The 19,299-nt window shown below is 36.6% G+C and overlaps 1 protein-coding gene across 1 annotated transcript in view; it reads right to left on the bottom strand.

Moving 5' to 3' along the window:
* The window catches only part of Tex11 (testis expressed 11), a 237,579-nt gene that overhangs the window by 136,079 nt on the left and 82,201 nt on the right, over window positions 1-19,299 (bottom strand). The window contains 3 exon segments of the mRNA XM_048335370.1: window positions 5,739-5,824; window positions 8,615-8,766; window positions 18,450-18,528. Of these exon segments, the coding sequence (XP_048191327.1) occupies window positions 5,739-5,824; window positions 8,615-8,766; window positions 18,450-18,528 (317 nt within the window).

Here is a 19,299-nt window from a genome sequence, read left to right as displayed (position 1 = left end):
TGGGAACTCAAAGGATAGTCAGTGTGCCAGGTAGACTAGGAGTGTACATGTTACAGAAGTGTTACCATACTTCAGTGGAACTACAGTGATTCAATAATGATGAGATGAGATGGTTCAAGACCTTGTCTCTGATGACTGATGCTGATGTTATCAACTTGCTTGCCAATACAAATGATAACACCAATCCAACCTTTATCCATATGTCCAAAATCAACAATTCTTTCAAAACGTGAATCTCAGATGAAGATTAAGGAAGTTCTAGTATACAGAAAAGACCTCAAGAGCCGATATATTTTGGGTACGTTCCAAATCCAAGATAGAAGATTAGAACAGTGAAAAGTAATCAAGTCACTGATAGCATACACTGGATAGTTATTAAAGCATGGTTTGCCATCCTACAAATGGTGACACACAAAAAAGGTTGATGTAGAGTGTTGATCTTTCAAAGACAAATGGGGAAAATCATTATTTTTTTGTTGAAGTCAAAGACAAACCTGTGTACTTACTTTTTGGTGATATGTTAACAGCAATTTTTTTTAAAGCCAATCTGAAGTGTCATTACAGGTCAAAATATGTCCAACTCAATGAATTGGGAAGCCAAACAATCAGGATAAAATCAATGCATAAAGCTTTGTGATTCCTAAGCTGAGTTTGGAATCACAACAAGCCACTTTCCCTAGGCCTCCTTGTGACAGAGTCAATGTCATTAAGTGACAGAGTAACAAAGTAGCTGAGGCTTCACACAGAGGGAGAGTTTGTAAAAGAGTTCATGATGGCTGCTGGGGAGTTGTTAGAAACTAGGTAAAGTTGTTTCAGAGTGTTTGTCTCTGAGAACTGTTTTACATCTGAGTACTGACTTAGCACAAAGTATTGAAAAGAAAAACCTTGAAGGATTCTATAGGTTACTCCCTATTTTTCTCCCTAACTTGTGATGATACAATGGACATAACCACACAGTCCAACTGGTTGTTTTCAATCAAGGCATAGCAGCAGACTTTGATTAGAAGCCATGCCTGACTCTACAGGAAGTGAGGACTTGCTTGAGAGATGTTTCATCAATGAAAAAGCTTGATCTGGGCACTTGTGGCTCATGCTTTTCAAATCCTGGCTACTCAGAAGACTGAGATATGAAGCTAGAGGTTCAGAGAGAACCTAACCAGACAAATCCGAGAGACTATTGTCTCCAATTAACCAGCAAAAAGTTGAAAGTGGAGGCGGGTCTAGACTTGAGGGAAAAAAAGCCAAAAAAGGTGAAGGCCCTGAGTTCAGGCCAGGTACCAGGGAAAATAAAATCTTGAGCTAATATTAGGAAAATGGAGCTTTACAATGGTTAGCTCACAAAAAGGGTTAACTGCCTTTGTCAAGAAAGAACAGAATCATCTCAGGCCTGATTCAAGTGATTTAATTCTATGCCACCACATCATACACCAAGAAAGTCTATGTACACAGTGGTTGCGGCTCAACAATGTGATGTCAATAGTAGTGTCATACACAAATTTTGTTCAAAGTAGAGGGTGTAACAGCTACCAGTTTAAAGAATTACTGAAAGAGCTTGACTCTTGAATACTATGATCTTGTTTATCACTGTGAAGTACTGTGGCTGAGTCACAGGACCAAGCTCATGAGGTTGTACAAATTGTGGATGAAGCCAGTCGATGGAGATGAAGAGAAAATCTGTCAGGGACTCAATGATAGCAAGTGGTTGTGTGATCTGACATTCACGGAAAGCATTACCAAGTACCTCCAGGAGCTGAATATCAAGCTATACCAAGCAACTTCTCATTTCCCCAAATACAACTCTATTAATGAATATAGTTTCAATGTTGGCGATTAAACATAATTCTTTTCCATGGATCCATATTTCCATCAGGTCTCGTTTTCTGCTGTTTGAAGGACTTCCTCATAATTTGGATCCCTGGATTAATTAGTTCAGCTTTTGAATGCCTTAAGGAATGCCTTATTTTGCTTTCATTAAAAAAGTCACTTTTTACTAATGGCAAAAAAACACACAACACAAAATTTATCATCTCAACTAACTTGGAGGGTGCATTATGACAGCCTTTTGCTCTTATATATACCAAACTGTCCTCAAACTTGCAATCTTTCTGCTTCTACCTCCTGGGTGTTACATCTTGACTATTTTAATGTATTCCGTTCACTACTGCAAGTATATTCAGTTATACAACTATTCTCTAAAATTTATTCATTTTGTAAAATAAAAACTGGGAAGTGATTCAGTGGCACGGTCCATGCTTATCATGCACAAGACCCTGGGTTTAATTTCCAACATAAAAAAAGTCAAATTCTGTATTTATTAAATAGTGACTCCTCATTATCCCCTTCCCTCAGTCCCTGGCAACTACTATTGTACTCTATGTAGTTCACATAAGTGAAATCACACTGCATTTGTCTCTTTGTGACTAGCTCATTATTATTATAATACGTTTAAATAGTTTCCTGGATTTAGGTTACTGCATTCCATGTGTGTTTTGACAGTACCCTGCTGAACACTAGAAGATGCCTTTTGGAAAGCTGGGGCTCCATTTCTCCATGTTATGCACTCTCCAATAGTACTCTGTCCTATGAATTCTAGGTGTCTTGGTGCTGCCAGGCTCTCAGCTCCATCTACTCGAATCAGAATGCCTACTGGGATGCACTTTAGTCCCCCTTTCCCATTCTTTCTATACGCTGGAAAGTCATGACAGTAAGCCACACAATTGTGGTGATCACCTTATTGCTGATCATTCATTCTTCATCACCTGGTGTTCAGTGTTATCAGAATTACTTTTTCATATATTCTGTCTTGTACTTTTGGGAAGAGGGTGGCTCAAGCAGGGACAAAAACTGGTCCTTGAAAAAGGCCTCATATCTAAAATATATGCAGAACTAAAAAAATTACCTTCCTCCAAAACAAAACCGCAAAGAACCAATAGCCCCTCATCAAGTGGGCTAAAGACCTACAAAGAGACTTCTCTGATGAGGAAATGAGAATGGCCAAGAGACATATGAAAAAGTGCTCTACATCACTGGCCATAAAAGAAATGCAAATCAAAACAACATTGAGATTCCATCTCACCCCAGTAAGAATGTCCTATATCAAGATAACTAACAATAACAATTGTTGGAGGGGATGTGGCCAAAAGGGAACCCTACTTCATTGTTGGTGGGAATGTAAACTGGTTCAGCCACTATGGCAAGCAGTATGGAGATTCCTCAGAAGGCTAAATATAGAACTCCCCTATGAACCAGCAGCCCCACTTTTGGGTATCTATCCAAAAAACCACAAACAAAATCACAGTAAAGCCACCAGCACAACAATGTTCATTGCAGCACAATTTGTCATAGCTAGAATCTGGAACCAACCCAGATGCCCCTCAGTAGACTAATGAATCAGGAAAATGTGGTACATATACACAATGGAATTTTATGCCTCTATCAGAAAGAATGACATTGCCCCATTTGTAAGGAAATGGAAGGACTTGGAAAAAAATTATACTAAGTGAAGTGAGCCAGACCCAAAGAAACATGGACTCTGTGGTCTCCCTTATTGGGAATAATTAGCACAGGTGTAGGCAAGTCACAGCACAGGATCACAAGAGCCCAATAGCTATACCCTTACGATCACATAAGATGATGCTAAGTGAAATGAACTCCATATTATGGAAACGATTGTTATATCACAGTTGTAACTACTTTCAACATCCCATGTGTATCTGTAGCTTCTACTATTGACGATGTTCTTTTTTTTAAAGTTTTTATTATAAAACTGATGTACAGAGAGGTTACAGTTTCATACGTTAGGCATTGGATACATTTCTTGTACTGTTTGTTACCTTGTCCCTCATACCCCCCTCCCCCCTCCCCCTTTCCCCCCCTGAGGTGTTCAGTTCACTTACACCAAACAGTTTTGCAAGTATTGCTTTTGTTGTTGTTTCTCTTATTTTACCCTTTGTCTCTCAATTTTGGTATTCCCTTTGAATTTCCTAATTCTAATACCAGTACACACTTTCCCATACACTCAGATAAGATTACAGAGATAGTGTAGATACAATCACAAGAAGGTGATACATGAACATCATCAATAGTAGAAACTACAGATACACATGGGATGTTGAAAGTAGTTACAACTGTGATATAACAATCATTTCCATAAAATGGAGTTCATTTCACTTAGCATCTTGATGATGTTCTTGTATCACCTTCCTGTGGTTGTATCTACACTATCTCTGTAATCTTATCTGAGTATATTGGAAACAGTCTATACTGGTATTAGAACTAGGAAATTGAAAGGGAATACCAAAATCAAGAGACACAGGGTAAAAAAAGACAAACAACTACAAAAGCAATACTTGCAAAACTGTTTGGTGTAAGTGAACTGAACACCTCATGGGGGGAAAGGGAAAGGGGGATGAGGGGGGGAATGAGGGACGAGGTAACAAACAGTACAAGAAATGTATCCAATGCCTAACGTATGAAACTGTAACCTCTCTGTATATCAGTTTGATAATAAAAATTTGAAAAAAAATTTAAAAACCTGGTCCTTGTTATTATATGGTAATTGGAAATAGAACTAAGTATATCTCCCTTGAAGTGGAGCTACTGTTCAAGTGATAAGAGTGCCAGACTTAAATAAAAAGCTAAAAGACAGTGCCCAGGCCCTGAGTTCAAAATCCAACACCAACACAAAAATGAAAAGTATATCCCATTTTATCTTCTTTCACAAACATAAAAAGATTAGAAGAAATATAGCAAAATTTTAAGAATGACCCAATTATTAATGACTGGTGCTTAAAAATTATTTAGTTTCACTGAAACTAAAGAATTTTCAGTTTCTGAAAGAAACCTGGATCTTTTATAAAATTTTTATTCACATCTTTACTGCATACCATGACCTCTCTCTCTCTCTCTCTCTCTCTCTCTCTCTGTGTGTGTGTGTGTGTGTGTGTGTGTGCGCGCGCGCCATAGTGGAGCTTGAACTCAGGGCCTGGGCATTCTACTACTTTGAGCTTCTGGATTTTTGCTAATGAAGTCTCATGAACTTTTCTGCTCAAGTTGGCTTTTAACTGTGATCCTTAGATCTCAGCCTCCTGAGTAACTAGAATTATAGGCGTGAGCCACCAGTACCCAGTTTATAGTATGCCTTTTTTTTTTTTTTGGTGCAATCTTGGAGTTTGAATTCAGGGCCTTGGCACTGTCCCTGAACCTCTTTTTGCTCAAGGCTAGCACTCTACCACTGAGCCACAGCTCCACTTCAGAGAATTTACCTTGGTGGTTAGATGGAGATAAAAGTTTCATGGACTTCACTGTACAGGCTAGCTTTGAACCCTGATCCTCAGATCTCAGCATTCTGAGTAGGGATCCAGGCATGAGCCATAAGCACCTTGTTATACTGACTTTAGAAGGGAATAGAACCTCTCTGAGTTTCTTGATCCTTATATTAAAACTAAATTATATCCCAGTATCTTAATATCAACGATGCTATTTCCATATAAAGTGTTCAATGGGGAGAAATCATGTCTTAACTACTTCAATACATTTTATTATATCCATTAACACACTACACTGTAACTATAAGGAATTCGATTATTTTGTGTGTGGTACTGGGGATAGGAACCCAAAGTTTTGCATATTCTAGGCAAAGTGCTCTATCACTCCTGCTCAATTTTCTTATACTGTAAACAGCTTTGTTTGTGGCAGAAGACAAAGAATACACAGATGAAAACAGGATAGTCCCAAACCTCAAAACTTCGGGCAGCTTTTCTCCACAGAATGTTGTGTAACCAGCCTAGTAATTCTGTTTTCAGTGGTCTTCACATTTGGTAACCTGAAAGAAAATAAGTCCAAAGCTCTGCAAACAAGATTCTAGATCAATTACATTTAAGAGTGCTAGCTATATTCGTGCTACACTTAATCTTATAACTGTACTTAATCTTTAAGTAATGGCTATATAGACAGTCACATTCAGACAGGTTTTCATCATCAATTTTAGGTTTACCTCCAAAATTGATTACATAATATAATCAGAGTTCACTAGAATCACAGTAATTCTCCCATCAGTCTGTGATACATTTCCAGCCTTGTCTCTTTTTAATTTATTTCCCATGTTCTAAATTAGATAATCATCTGTTGCCTTAATAAGATTATTTTGAATGAGCAGACAGCAGTGCCAGAGACCATTAATAAAAACTGCTTATACTATTATGTACAAAACAGATCAGCTCAAGTTCACAAGAAAGGCCAATTATACCTTAAAGTCTCTGGAAAATACTTTATGAGCACACTTACACATAAACTTTATTAGATTAAGTCACAGCTTACGTCTGATTATTTGTGGTCTAGACATTTACAGTGTAACAATACAATAGCGCATTTAGGTAAAATTTAAACTATAATAGAATTCTATATGCCCTCCTCTTCTGCCCCTTTGGCACAAACCATCAATTTCCACAAGTGTTGATTGGAACTCTAAGAATCTCTAATAACTTAGCAGAGTCAGCAACCATAGCCTGTTCTATGACTTAGTTAAAAATACTCACTTGATAATGAAAAGTTGCTTAATGTATCTACATAAATATTATGATGCATTGATAATATAAATGTATAATTAGATTGAATAATAAAACTTGATCTAACTAGAATTTCAGGAAAAAAATATTTTGTAAAATCAAGTTTTCTGGTTGGCTGCTAGTTTACTTTCCTAAATATAAACATTTTTCATTTAAAAAGCCTAAATCATTTAATGGAAGTTTTTAACTACTACAAAAATCAAATATACTCCTTAGTTTTCTTTTTTAGTGTGTGTGTGTGTGTGTGTGTGTACATGCGTACATGTGCATACACATGCATGTAATTCCTGAGGCTTAAACGCAGGGCCTGGGCAGTGTCCCTAAGCTTTTGTACTCAAGGCTAGCACTTTACCACTTGAGCCACAGCTCCACTTGCAGCTTTTTGCTGGTTAATTGGAGACGAGAATATCACAGACTTTCCTGCCCAGGCTGGCTTCAAACCACAATCCTCAGATCTCAGCCTCTTGAGTAGCTAGGATTATACATGTGAGCCACCAGCACCTAGCTCTCCCTAGTATTCTTAAGCATAATTTAACTATTTCTTGACTGTTTAAGGTCAACAATGTTAACAACTGCTGTAATTTCATTGTGCTAATAATCTTTAACAGTAAAGTGGGCACTCCCAGAATCTGGGAAGCTGAAGCAGGAGGATCATATGACCTAGGCATCTAAGACTAGTCCATATCTCTTGATTCTTGTCGCTTGTCCCCTGTCTCCTCTCTCTTTCTCTGACTCTCTGTGTGTGTCTTTCTCTCATCTGTCTGCCTGTCTGTCTCTCTCTCTTTTTTAGCCTTTTTTAACTCAAGGCTGACACTCTTCTAGATGAGTCACACTTTCGTTCTCCCTTGTCTCTTAAAGATAGAAATATACCTTCAGAACATTGCACTGGGACTTTTTCTTAGATACGGGCCCTAAAACATAGGAACCACAAACAAATATAACAAAATAAAATTTTATCAAAGTAAAAAAAAGATAGAAGTATACAATGATGCCTGTAGAAATTATAATATAGTACAAAGTCCTATATTTTAAAAAAGATCTGAATCTATTTTTAAATTATTATTATTATTGTAGGGCTGTGGTATAGTTTAATGGTACAGCACTTGCCAAGTTTATGAAAGACTGTACCTTGTGATCAGGTTACCTGTATATTTCCCTGAGGACTTTTTCTCTAGTTCTAACAAGCTACCATTAAAATGTTGAGTGTTGGGAAACCAGATAAATAAGCTTATCAAAAGTGGATCTAAAAGATTGAATTCTTAGTGAAGATCTGGAGAGTGTGTCATCAATAAAATATGGCTCATAGAATCTAAGTTCAAACAGCTCTGAGCATCAAATAGTCAGATGATTTCCTTTTACAAGCTAATGACTCTATATGAGGCTTATGTACAAAAACTCAAGCATATTACCTAAAATATTCCACTCCAAATAATCATTAACATCAACAATAGCGATTGTCATTCCAGTAAGTCTCTTCACTTATAAAGTTGGAAGGGTAAGGTAGGAGAAAGAATTTTTTAAGACAGGGATCATGTTGGCTGTGTTCTTTAGGGTATGAGGCTATGAAGAAAGGTGGAGGGTTAGGGGAATGCTGAGCAGATTTGGTTCTATATTTCTTCTTTACCCAGAGTAGAGTTTGTGTAGGAATGCTGCTACTAAAAACATGTTTAAAAACCAGGAATTTAGTTCGTAATCCTCAATTTATAGTTGAAAGGGCTGAAGTCTAGATATTTACTTGCCCAAGCCACAGAACTAATTTAAAGTCAAACTGGAAACATGAAGTTGGGCTTGTAACTTCACAATTTTCCACTATAGATGAGATTTTAGCACAAAGGTTTGTCTATGCTTGAATGTATTTTATTATTTTTTCTTACTTTCTCATCCTGTTGTACTGAGTTTGTAAAAATCTGGGCAAGTGTGGTGTTACTAGGGAGAAAAAAAGTGTGAGAAACCTGTTGATCTGAAGAGTTCATTACTGCTCTGACATTTATTTTAGGATTATATGCAAACTGAAATATTTCTAAAACATCTACAGAAATTGTACTGACCTTGAAGGATTTCTTCAATCTTCTCCCTGGCAAGCAGATCTTCCTTTCTTTGTAAAAGCATGTCAATGTGGAACAATTCAGCTTTCCCAACATGTTCTGATGACTTATAATGGTCACATATTTTCTTTAGGAAAACAAATCCAGCAGATTCTCTGCTCAAAAAGATACAAATTTAAGTAGTGTAGGTAAAAGAACTCATTTTTGGTCAATAGTACTAAAAATTTATTCCCCTGTGAGCAAAGCAATCCAGATAAAAGTGTATCTAACACAGGAGTCCATTCTACGCTATTTTTGTGGACAAAGACAGCAAAAGCAATCTCTGGAACAGAGTTATTTACACACCTGTGTATCATGACCCCAGGAAAAGGAAGACAAGTATAGAACTGTCTATATCAAAATAATTTAATATCTGAAAATATACTAGCTATTTTCAGTTAGTAAATAAACAGAGTACTGGCACAAATGTAAAAAAATTAGATAGCTTTTAAAAGAGATCCTTCAATAATCGTCTGGAGTTTTTTAAAGTGTGTCTGAGTTTAGATAATGACATTAGATGTCTAAATAAACCTATTTATTAACAATAAATAATTGAATTTAACCTAATTTCTGTTTAATTAAATTACATGCATTGAGATTTTCATGAAAACTTACAGTCTTTCTGATGTACCCAGTCCGCTATCAGTTGCACCATTTTCCATATGCTGGCTTGTATTGTTTCCTTTACATATATTCTTTTTTTAATTTATTCATTGTCAAAATGATGTATAGAGGGGTTACAATTTCATATGTAAGGCAGTGAGTACAATACTTACCCAAGTTATTACCTCCTCCTTCATTTTGCTCCAACCTTTCCTCCTCCCCAAGTCCCTCTGTCCCGCTAAGTTGTACAGTTGGTTTACAGCATAATGTCTTGTAAGTGTTGCTCTTGCATTGGTTTGCCTTGTACCCTGTATGTCTCCATTTTGATGTTCCCCTTCCCTTCCCTAGTTCTGATAAACAATGATCACAATAGCTCAATAGCTATGTACATATGATCACATAAGATGATGCTAAGTGAAATGAACTCCAAGGCATGGAAATAAGTGGTTTATCATTGTTGTTATTTTCAATATACTATGTGAAATTATACCTTTTTCTTTTGTTGTTCTCCCCTACGGTTTTACCCAGGATCTCACTGTGACTGATTTTGGTACCCTGGGTACATATATTCTCTTTTTAGCAAAACTTTTAAGTTCCCTGAAAGCCGTGACTACATTGTCCACATGCTGCCCCTGGCATAAAAGCTAACTTACTTGAGTAGATGAAATAACTGGCCCAAATTGATCAGAGTGAGCTCTGATATTTTTGCCTAGAAGTCCTATGCAAATTGTATTCATTGTGTTCCTATCTTTTCCATAAAGCATTTGCCGATCAATACAGCTCACAGCTGATTCTCACAAGCTCATATATTATTTATAATTTCTCATAATCTGCATTTTTATTGTCAGTTGACTGAACACATATATGCTTAATTTACTACAACAGACTATATATTCATTAGAGGAATGGCTGTTTTTCTTTTTTTTTGTTTTTGTTTTTGTTTTTCATGTTGGTTTTTTGTACAGACCCTAGACAACATGCCAAAGTTTTGACTGAATGAATTTCAGTGTACCAACATACAAATAAGGAAAAATGAATTCAGTCTCCAAGAGAAATCAAGTAAAAAAAAAAATTCTACTTCCTTTACTCACGTCAAACTCTCTAAAGGTAAGTCTCCCAGGAGAAAAAAAGCATAGGATCACAATAAAACATACTGAAGATGCAAGACCTCAGTATATTTTCTCTGCTACCTTCATTTCCTACATGCTGAAACTATGACTCTTAAAAGTACCTTCATTTTGGGGCTGGGGATATAGCCTAGTGGCAAGAGTGCCTGCCTCGGATACATGAGGCCCTAGGTTCGATTCCCCAGCACCACATATACAGAAAACGGCCAGAAGTAGCGCTGTGGCTCAAGTGGCAGAGTGCTAGCCTTGAGCGGGAAGAAGCCAGGGACAGTGCTCAGGCCCTGAGTCCAAGGCCCAGGACTGGCCAAAAAAAAAAAAAAGTACCTTCATTTAAAAACTCATTACAACAAAATATTTGGATGTCTTGCAAAATACATAATGTGGACATCTGACAGGAAACAGGAGAGGAGATGCAATACCTAGTGCTAACTCTTACAAATGGTTTAGATATGTGGGAATTTCTCTATGAACATCATTAACTAAAATCCCATGGGCTGGTGAATATTCATTCTTATTTTTCAGTGACTAATGACAATCTATTAGGTCTATCTCAGGAAGGAATTATTATTGAGAGAATTAGGTCCTTGTTATTGTACCTGTCTCATTTTCTATGCAGTTGGTTTACAATTTCTGTAACTCACTTAAAATAATGCTATTAAATTCCAGAAGAATATATATCATTTATAAATAAAATTTTACATTATTGCTGCATTCTAAAGCATGAGTTTACTAAATCTCAGGGCCAAACATATTTTGGAGACAAGCAATTCCTATTTTTACAGTATTAGTGTATAGAAAAATATTAGGCATATAAAAATTTCTTTCAAAAGCTCATTTAATGCGCAGAATCTGTAATGCTCAAAAATATTTAATTGTAATACCCAAAAATGTATTCAGAAACAATTATCTAAATAAAGTAACATAGTGCTATACGCCTGTAATCCTAACACTGGAGAAGCAAAGGCATAGAAAGTGCTGTGATGAACAGACACTTGGCCCTTCCCCAAAAAATATCAAATGTTAATGCCCTACATGAGTGTCAGTGGCCACTACCTGTCACTCTAGCTACTCAACAGGCTGAGACTTGGAATATTGCAGTTCAAAGCCAGCCTGGACAGAAGCACTGCAAAACTTTATCTCCAAAATAACCATTAAAAAGCTGAGTTGGAGATATAACTTAAGTGGTAGAGTGACAGCTGACCATGCAAGCCAAGCAAGCCCTGAATTCAAAGCCCATTATAGTCCCCTGGAAAAGACAATGCCCAACTTTATACAACAGGAAACCTGGGAACAAAGCAGTTAACTTCCAAGACTTCGTGGTCTCTATTTTAACCTGATGAGCCTGAACGAGTTGCTTTCCCTTTATGTACTAATTCTGACTTTCAAAGATTCTTGATTTAATATAAACCAGATGCTGCTTTCCTCTTGTTCTTGATTTCAGTTTGGCAATGCCAGTCCCATCTCCTACATTCATGTTCATTTTTATTTGGTGCATTGATTTTTTTCTAGATCACTGTCTTTGGGTTTCTAATTACATTTTGGTAGTTTCATTTCAATTCAAGATTATGGATTATTTAATTGGGTACTCTTTTGGTTTGGGGAAGTATTGGGCCTCTTGCTTGCTAGGTAGGCATTCTAACACTAAGTCACACCTCCAGCCCTTTTAACACTGTTTATTGTTGTTATTTTGCCAGTGCCGGGCTTTAACTCAGGCCCTTGAACTTGCTCAGCTTTCTCATTAACAGCTAGCCAGCTTTTGGCTGGCTAACTAAGTAGAGATGGAATCTCAAAGATTTTTCCATCTTCACTAGCTTTGAAATTTGATCCTCCAGATTTCTGCTTCTTGAGTAGCTAGGGTTACAGGCAGGAGCAACTGGCGTCTGGCTTGTGCTGGTTATTTTCTTTTAATTTTAATTGTTATTATAAAAGTGATATACAGAGAGGTTGCAGTTACATAAGTCAAATAAAGAGTACACTTCTTTTCAGATAATGTCACTCCTTCCCTCACCCTCTCCCACTGTACTGGTTATTCTTGAGATTGGGTCTCACTTCCTGCCCAAGTGTACACCTGGACTGTGATCCACCTGTTTTAAGCTTCTCATCCTGAGATGGTGGATGTGCACAACCATGCCAATTTACTCTTCATTGAGATAGAGTCTCATGGACTTTTCTATCTGGGCTAGCCTGGAACTAAGATTCTCCCCATCTCAATCTCCAACATAGCATAGGATGACAGGTGCACATCATGTCACACAGCCAAGGGTTGAGATATGGTTTTGCAGACTCTTCTGCCTGTGCTAACCTCAAACCAGTACCCTCCAGATCTCAGCCTCCCAAGTAGCTAGGATTTCAGGTGTAAGCCACTGGTGCCTGGCTTGCTTGATTTAACATTCTTGTCAAGGAATGAAGTTACTAATTCATGCTACCTAACCAGAAATCAAAGGAAGATTTTTAAACTTTTCACCACCATCAACATATAGTGATCTATACTAAGATTATAACTAGAAAAACTTAAAAATCAATATAGACAAAGAGTTTAACAAAATTAAAATTAAAAGTAAATTATTTGTAAGAATACAATTAGATGATATTTTTAATTCATTATAGTCATACTATATTTGTAGGATGTTAAAAGAAGAAACTAAATTCCAAGTGAGGAGAAACAATAATTTCTGTAAGAATTTGGGGCTCCAGGATCAAATAATTTGCATTATATGAGACTAAGAGAATTTGTAGACAATATTAATAGAATTATTGGTTTTTAATAAATTATAGAAAACTGGAGGAATATGAAATTGGAGATTTAATGTTTTGATGTTTTAAAACAATAGATTCCTAAACTTCGCTGTAAGTGTAGGATAACAGCCCTGGCATAACCTGAAAGCTTGTTAGAAATGTAATCAGGCACCATCCCTGACCTACTGAATCAGAAACTGCATATTAACAAGATATTCCGTTGAACATCCTCACATTAAAGTTTGAGAAACACTAATATAGGGCTGGGGATATGGCCTAGTGGCAAGAGTGCCTGCCTCATATACATGAGGTCCTGGGTTCGATTCCCCAGCACCACATATATGGAAAATGGCCAGAAGTGGCGCTGTGGCTCAAGTGGCAGAGTGCTAGCCTTGAGCAAAAAGAAGCCAGGGACAGTGCTCAGGCCATAAGTCCAAGCCCCAGGACTGGACAAAAAAAAAAAAAAAGAGAAACACTAATATAAAGTAGTAAGGATGCTCCAAGAAAAGGGCATGACAGGTTTGCCTTGTTTTATGTTTTGTATAATTAGATAAATGAAAAACTCTGATTAAACAGAACTGAACTATTTCAGAGAACTGACTCATAATAACAGAATATTAAATGTTATCTGCCTGCTTTTCTAGAATCAGAAGCATACACACTTCCTCCCAACATTACCATATATTATTTGAATCTCACAAATGTGTTAACTGGAATTGTCTGCTCTGTAAAAGGGGAAGCTTGACTGAAGGTGAACGTTTATCAAACATCACCTAAGAGATGTGGTATTTCCATCCAGTTTGTGTATTCAAATTTTTATGTATTTAATATTTATACATTCACAACAGCAATACTTACCAAACTATATAGTGTAAACCAACTGTACAACTCACGGGGGGCGAGTAGAAGGGGGTTGGCGGGGGAAAATGAGGGAGGAGGTAACAAGTTGGGTAAGAAATGTACTCACTGCATACGTATGAAACTCAACCCCTCTGTATATCACTTTAAGAATAAAGAAATAAAAAAATAAATTCATGCGTGCAAAAAATCCTGCATCCAAGTGGGTATCACAAAACTAGGTCTACACTACATTAGCTTAATCTACTGCAAAATGCATTCACTTTGTTAACAGTAAAGTTCTGCATACTTAGATACTGTTGCTAAAATAACCAAACTTCTCTACATAAACTTCTCATAAAATGATTATTAAAAGCATTGCCCATCTTACAATACAACTTTCTATGCCACCTACAGATGTCAAATGTATAATGTAAAAGAGCAAAGCAGATTCCTGATCAGGGAACAAAAAAAAAAAAAAAGAGCAAAGAAGATTGTAAGAAAATCAAGTTTCATTTGTCATAGCGAGAATCTGGAACCAACCCAGATGCCCCTCCATAGATGAATGGATCAGGAAAATGTGGTACATATACACAATGGAATTTTATGCCTCTATCAGAAAGAATGACATTGTTCCATGTGTAAGGAAATGGAAGGACTTGGAAAAAGTTATACTAAGTGAAGTGAGCCAGACCCAAAGAAACATGGACTCTATGGTCTCCCTTATTGGGAATAATTAGTACAGGTTTAGGCAAGCCATAGCAGAGCATCACAAGGCCCAATAGCTATTCCCTTATGAACACATAAGATGATGCTAAGTGAAATGAACTCCATGTTATGGAAACAATTGTTATATCACAGTTGTAACTACTTTCAACGTCCTATGTGTATGTGTAGTTTCTATTATTGATGTTTTTCTTGTATCACCTTCCTATGGTTGTACCTACACTATCTCTGTAATCTTATCTGAGTATATTGGAAACCGTGTTTACTGGTATTGGAAGTAGGAAATTGAAAGGGAATACCAAATTTGAGAGACACAGGGTAAAAAAGGAGAAATAACTACAAAAGCAATACTTGCAAAACTGTTTGGTGTAAGTGAACTGAACATCTTGGGGGGGGGAGGGAAAGGGGGGGAGGGAGGGGGGCATGAGGGACAAGGTAACACACAGTACAAGAAATGTATCCAATGCCTAACGTATGAAACTGTAACCTCTCTGTACATCAGTTTGATAATAAAAATTTGAAAAAAAAAGACAATCAAGTTTCAGATATGCAATCAAATTTTTTTATTAACTGAATAATGGTAGAAGCATGTTACATGGCACAAACAAGTAAGAAAATATAATCTATATTTAAAAATTGAAATCTAAAAATATAAATTCTTTTTTTTTTGTCAGTCGTGGGGCTTGAACTCAGGGCCTGGGCACTGTCCTTGATCTCTTTTACTCAAGACTAGTGCTCTATAACTTTGAGGTACAGCACCACATCTGGTTTTCTGGTAGTTAATTGGAGATAAGAGTCTCACAGACTTTCCTGCCCCAGTTGGCTTTGAACTATGATCCTCAGATCTCAGTTTCCTGTGTGGCTAGGATTACACTCATGAGCCACCAACACCCAGCTAAAAATATAAATTCTTAATTGCCAAAATTTTTGTGCCAGTCTTGGGGCTTGAACTCAGGGACTGGGTGCTACCTTTGAGATTTTTTGCTGAAGGCTAGCACTCTACCACTTGACCACACAGCTCTGCTTTGGGCTTTTTAATACTTACCAGAGACAAGAGTCTCACAGAATTTCCTGCCAGGGTTGGCTTGGAACTAATATCCTCAGGTCTCAGTTCTCTGGGTAGCTAGGATTACAGGTGTGTGCCACCTGTGCCTGGCTAATTGCCTAATTTTTAAAATGAATTACTCTGTTGGTTTGTAACTAGAAGCCTGAAACCCTTTCTTCTGTATAAATATGTCAATATCAACAAGGGCTGATATAGGGCTCCTATATATAAGTGGAAATATGGGTACCTTCTCAAGAGTAAGGAGGAACAAATGAGTAAATGGTTGAATAAAAGACAAATGGCTAAAAACAGAATGTATTCTACTTCTGATATATCAAAGTTGCCTAATGTGGATTTAATACAGCACTTACAATGTCATTCAATTTGAAGTTCTTTCTTCATATTAGTATTATTAATTTAAAAGTTGGATGTATGGAAAAGGAACAGTGAGTAAACACAGTCATATCCAATGAACATATGTTGAAAAGGATGTGGGAAACTTGATGTTGGTTATTGGAGGAAGGGGCAGGTGGAGAAGTGAGAAGATGGAAGGATTGACTCTGATCAAGATGCACTGCACGCATAAATGGACATGTTAAATTGTAACCCCTTTTTACAACCACTTGTAAATAAAACATTAAAAGAAAGATAATATTTTTGTTATAATAATATTGTAAATCAGAAAACTCTTTTTAGGATTCAATGGTTAAGACTGTCTTGTGAATATGTAGTTTAGGTCACAATTATCATCTCTGGAAACCAATTTGAGCACAGAATACCAGATTATTCCTTGCCAAATGAGTTTCCCAAAAAGTGACTTCACTAAGAATAGGTGAATTAAAATTTACATCTGTATTACTGTCTATGAGCACATTTTCAGAGAGAAATTTGGAACATTTATATGAGCTGTCATATTCACCTAAAAGGTCGTCGAAGTGAGGCAGGGATTTTCCCTTGGTTGACATGAATAAGGAAAATTCATTCAATAATTCAAAATCTATCTCTAGTGCCCATCATAAATGTTTTGCTGTACCATCCAGAGAGCCCCTTGAAGGCTAAAGTATTTATTCCCCAGTTTCTCTTCGCAAATTTGCTAGGCTGCAGAGAGCTACCATACCCAAGGTTATAGTCACTTCCCAAGGCAGCCACCATCCAATGACTGGTTAACAGTGACATGTAAGTCTCAGATGTCTTATCCCAATTGAAGACTGTTAATACCAAGGGATCTTCTTATCCTCAAAAAACTCCTTATACTAGGCTGAGGCCTGGTGACTATATTTCAACCCAACTTCTCCCATATGTCATGTCATTTTACATTTTGATTGCTATGAATGGGTATACAAGTTTTGTATGACTATGTGCTCAGACTACTTTTGGAGGTCTATGACTTGAAGGTGGCTTGTTCTGCAAAGCTTCATGTATTGAGGGCTTAGCCCCCACAATGATACTGTTGAGGCGATGCCTTATGTTGGATCCTTAGGCCATGGGCATGCTGCCCTTCCAAAGGAATACATATCTCCTGGAAGGAGTTCTTCTTCTTTTTTTTTTCCAGTCCTGGGGCTTGAACTCAGGGCCTGAGCACTGTCCCTGGCTTCTTTTTGCTCAAGGCTAGCACTCTGCCACTTGAGCCACAGCGCCACTTCTGGCCGCTTTCTGTATATGTGGTGCTGGGGAATTGAACCCAGGGCCTCATGTATACGAGGCAAGCACTCTTGCCATTAGGCCATATCCCCAGCCCAACTGGAAGCAGTTCTTATGAGAGCAAGTGGTTAGGAAATCCTAAGCCTGACACCTCACTTAGTCTCTCTCTGGAGACTATACTAGGATATGATTACTTACTTGTACATGTGTACATTGCCATTGGCCATGATGTCATCCAGCTGAGGAAACACGCCCCAACTAAGGTGATGTCATTGCCATGACCTTTAGCCTTCAAATCTATAACCTCAAGAACTCTCTTTTCTTCATAAATAGCCAGCTGCAAGCATTTCAATACAATGACCAAAACATGGACTAATATGCCAAATTACATAATGACTATATTTAACTTAATTAGGAACCTACGGTGTGTTCACACCATTTCCAAAGCAGATGCACTATTTTACACTTCTAACAGCAGTATATGAGGGTTACATATGTCTTCATCCTTATTAATATCTGCTATCAATTGTTTTTTCTATTATAGTCATCCTAGTGGATATGAAGTGATTTCTCATTATGGTTTTGATTTGCATCTCCATGATGTCTAATCACAGTTGAATACCTTTTCAACTGGTTATTTCACAGTGAATCGAATGACGCTGAAGTCTGAGAACCTTTGAAAGATCTGTAAAATTTTCAAGGTCTCTTATGACATTACTAATCCCAGAAAAATAAAGCCAGAGAAATATATAGCTTTCAGAACTGCACCCACTCTTTTATTCTTGTTCTATATTATTCTACCCTACAATTTAACCTAGAACAACTCCTATTTTATAAAGTCATATTTTACTTATTTCATTCTATCTCCTTCAAAAATAATATGAATTTTAAAAATTATCTTTACTATTGTAAAGTAACTAAGTAACTAAAGTAACTAAGGAAGCAGAACTACCTAAACTGATCAGCACAATAATAAATATTATGCTCACAAAAGTGTGTATATATACATACATATAACTGAATAAATTAACAAAAGCCACGGAAAATGTTAGCCTTTAAGAGAAAGAAATCAATTTTTCTGTACCTTCCATAATCCATCAGCAGTTTAGCAATGCTAAGACAGAAGTCAATACTCATTTCACAACGTAGCACTTCTTTAATAGCTAATAAAAGAAAAAAATATTGACATCCTAATTTTCAAGAAATTTTCTCTTTTATTCAGAATTCCCTTATTAAAAATTTTCATACACAATATTTTGCCTGACAACTCATCAACATCTTTTAAAGTAGTAATATCCTAACACTAGAAAGAGAATGGTGACACAGCCACTTTTCTATGGCAAAGTAACCTACAAAGCAAATGGTAAACATTGTGTGATGAGAATACTAGTCAAAAGCTTGGGACCTAACTTCAATTTAAATCATTTGCACCTTTAGAGCATAGGCAACTCACTTCATTTTTCTGTACCTTAATATGTCATCTGCAAAATAAGGATAATCCTACGAATGTGTTGGTGTTACTGAGAGGATTTTTTGCATGAGCCAGTATATAGCAATGTACTTGGTAAACATTTAATAAATTACAGTTGCTGTTACTATTATTCCATTTATTTCAGAAATTGCATTTCTGAAGAAAATGGAAAAGGGTTTACAAATAAAGATATTTAAAACAATGCTTATTATAACAATAGAGAAGAAATAAAATTCTGTAGTAGCTACTATGAGGAAGCATTGAACTAGCATGCAATTACTAAAACTACTGAGTATAAAATAACATGGAAAAATAAGCATTAATATAAAATGCCTAATAAGTTCAACATTAGAATATAATGTTGTCAATAAGACACAAAGAATAGACTAAGCAAAAGTACTGAAAATGGATCATCAAATTTTCCAGTTGAGTTTAGTGACTGTGGTTACTTTTTTTTGGTTTT

This window comes from Perognathus longimembris, chromosome 28 (genome assembly GCF_023159225.1).
Source record: "Perognathus longimembris pacificus isolate PPM17 chromosome 28, ASM2315922v1, whole genome shotgun sequence".
NCBI classification, from domain to species: domain Eukaryota; kingdom Metazoa; phylum Chordata; class Mammalia; order Rodentia; family Heteromyidae; genus Perognathus; species Perognathus longimembris.
This window is presented reverse-complemented; position numbering and strand designations above follow the sequence as displayed.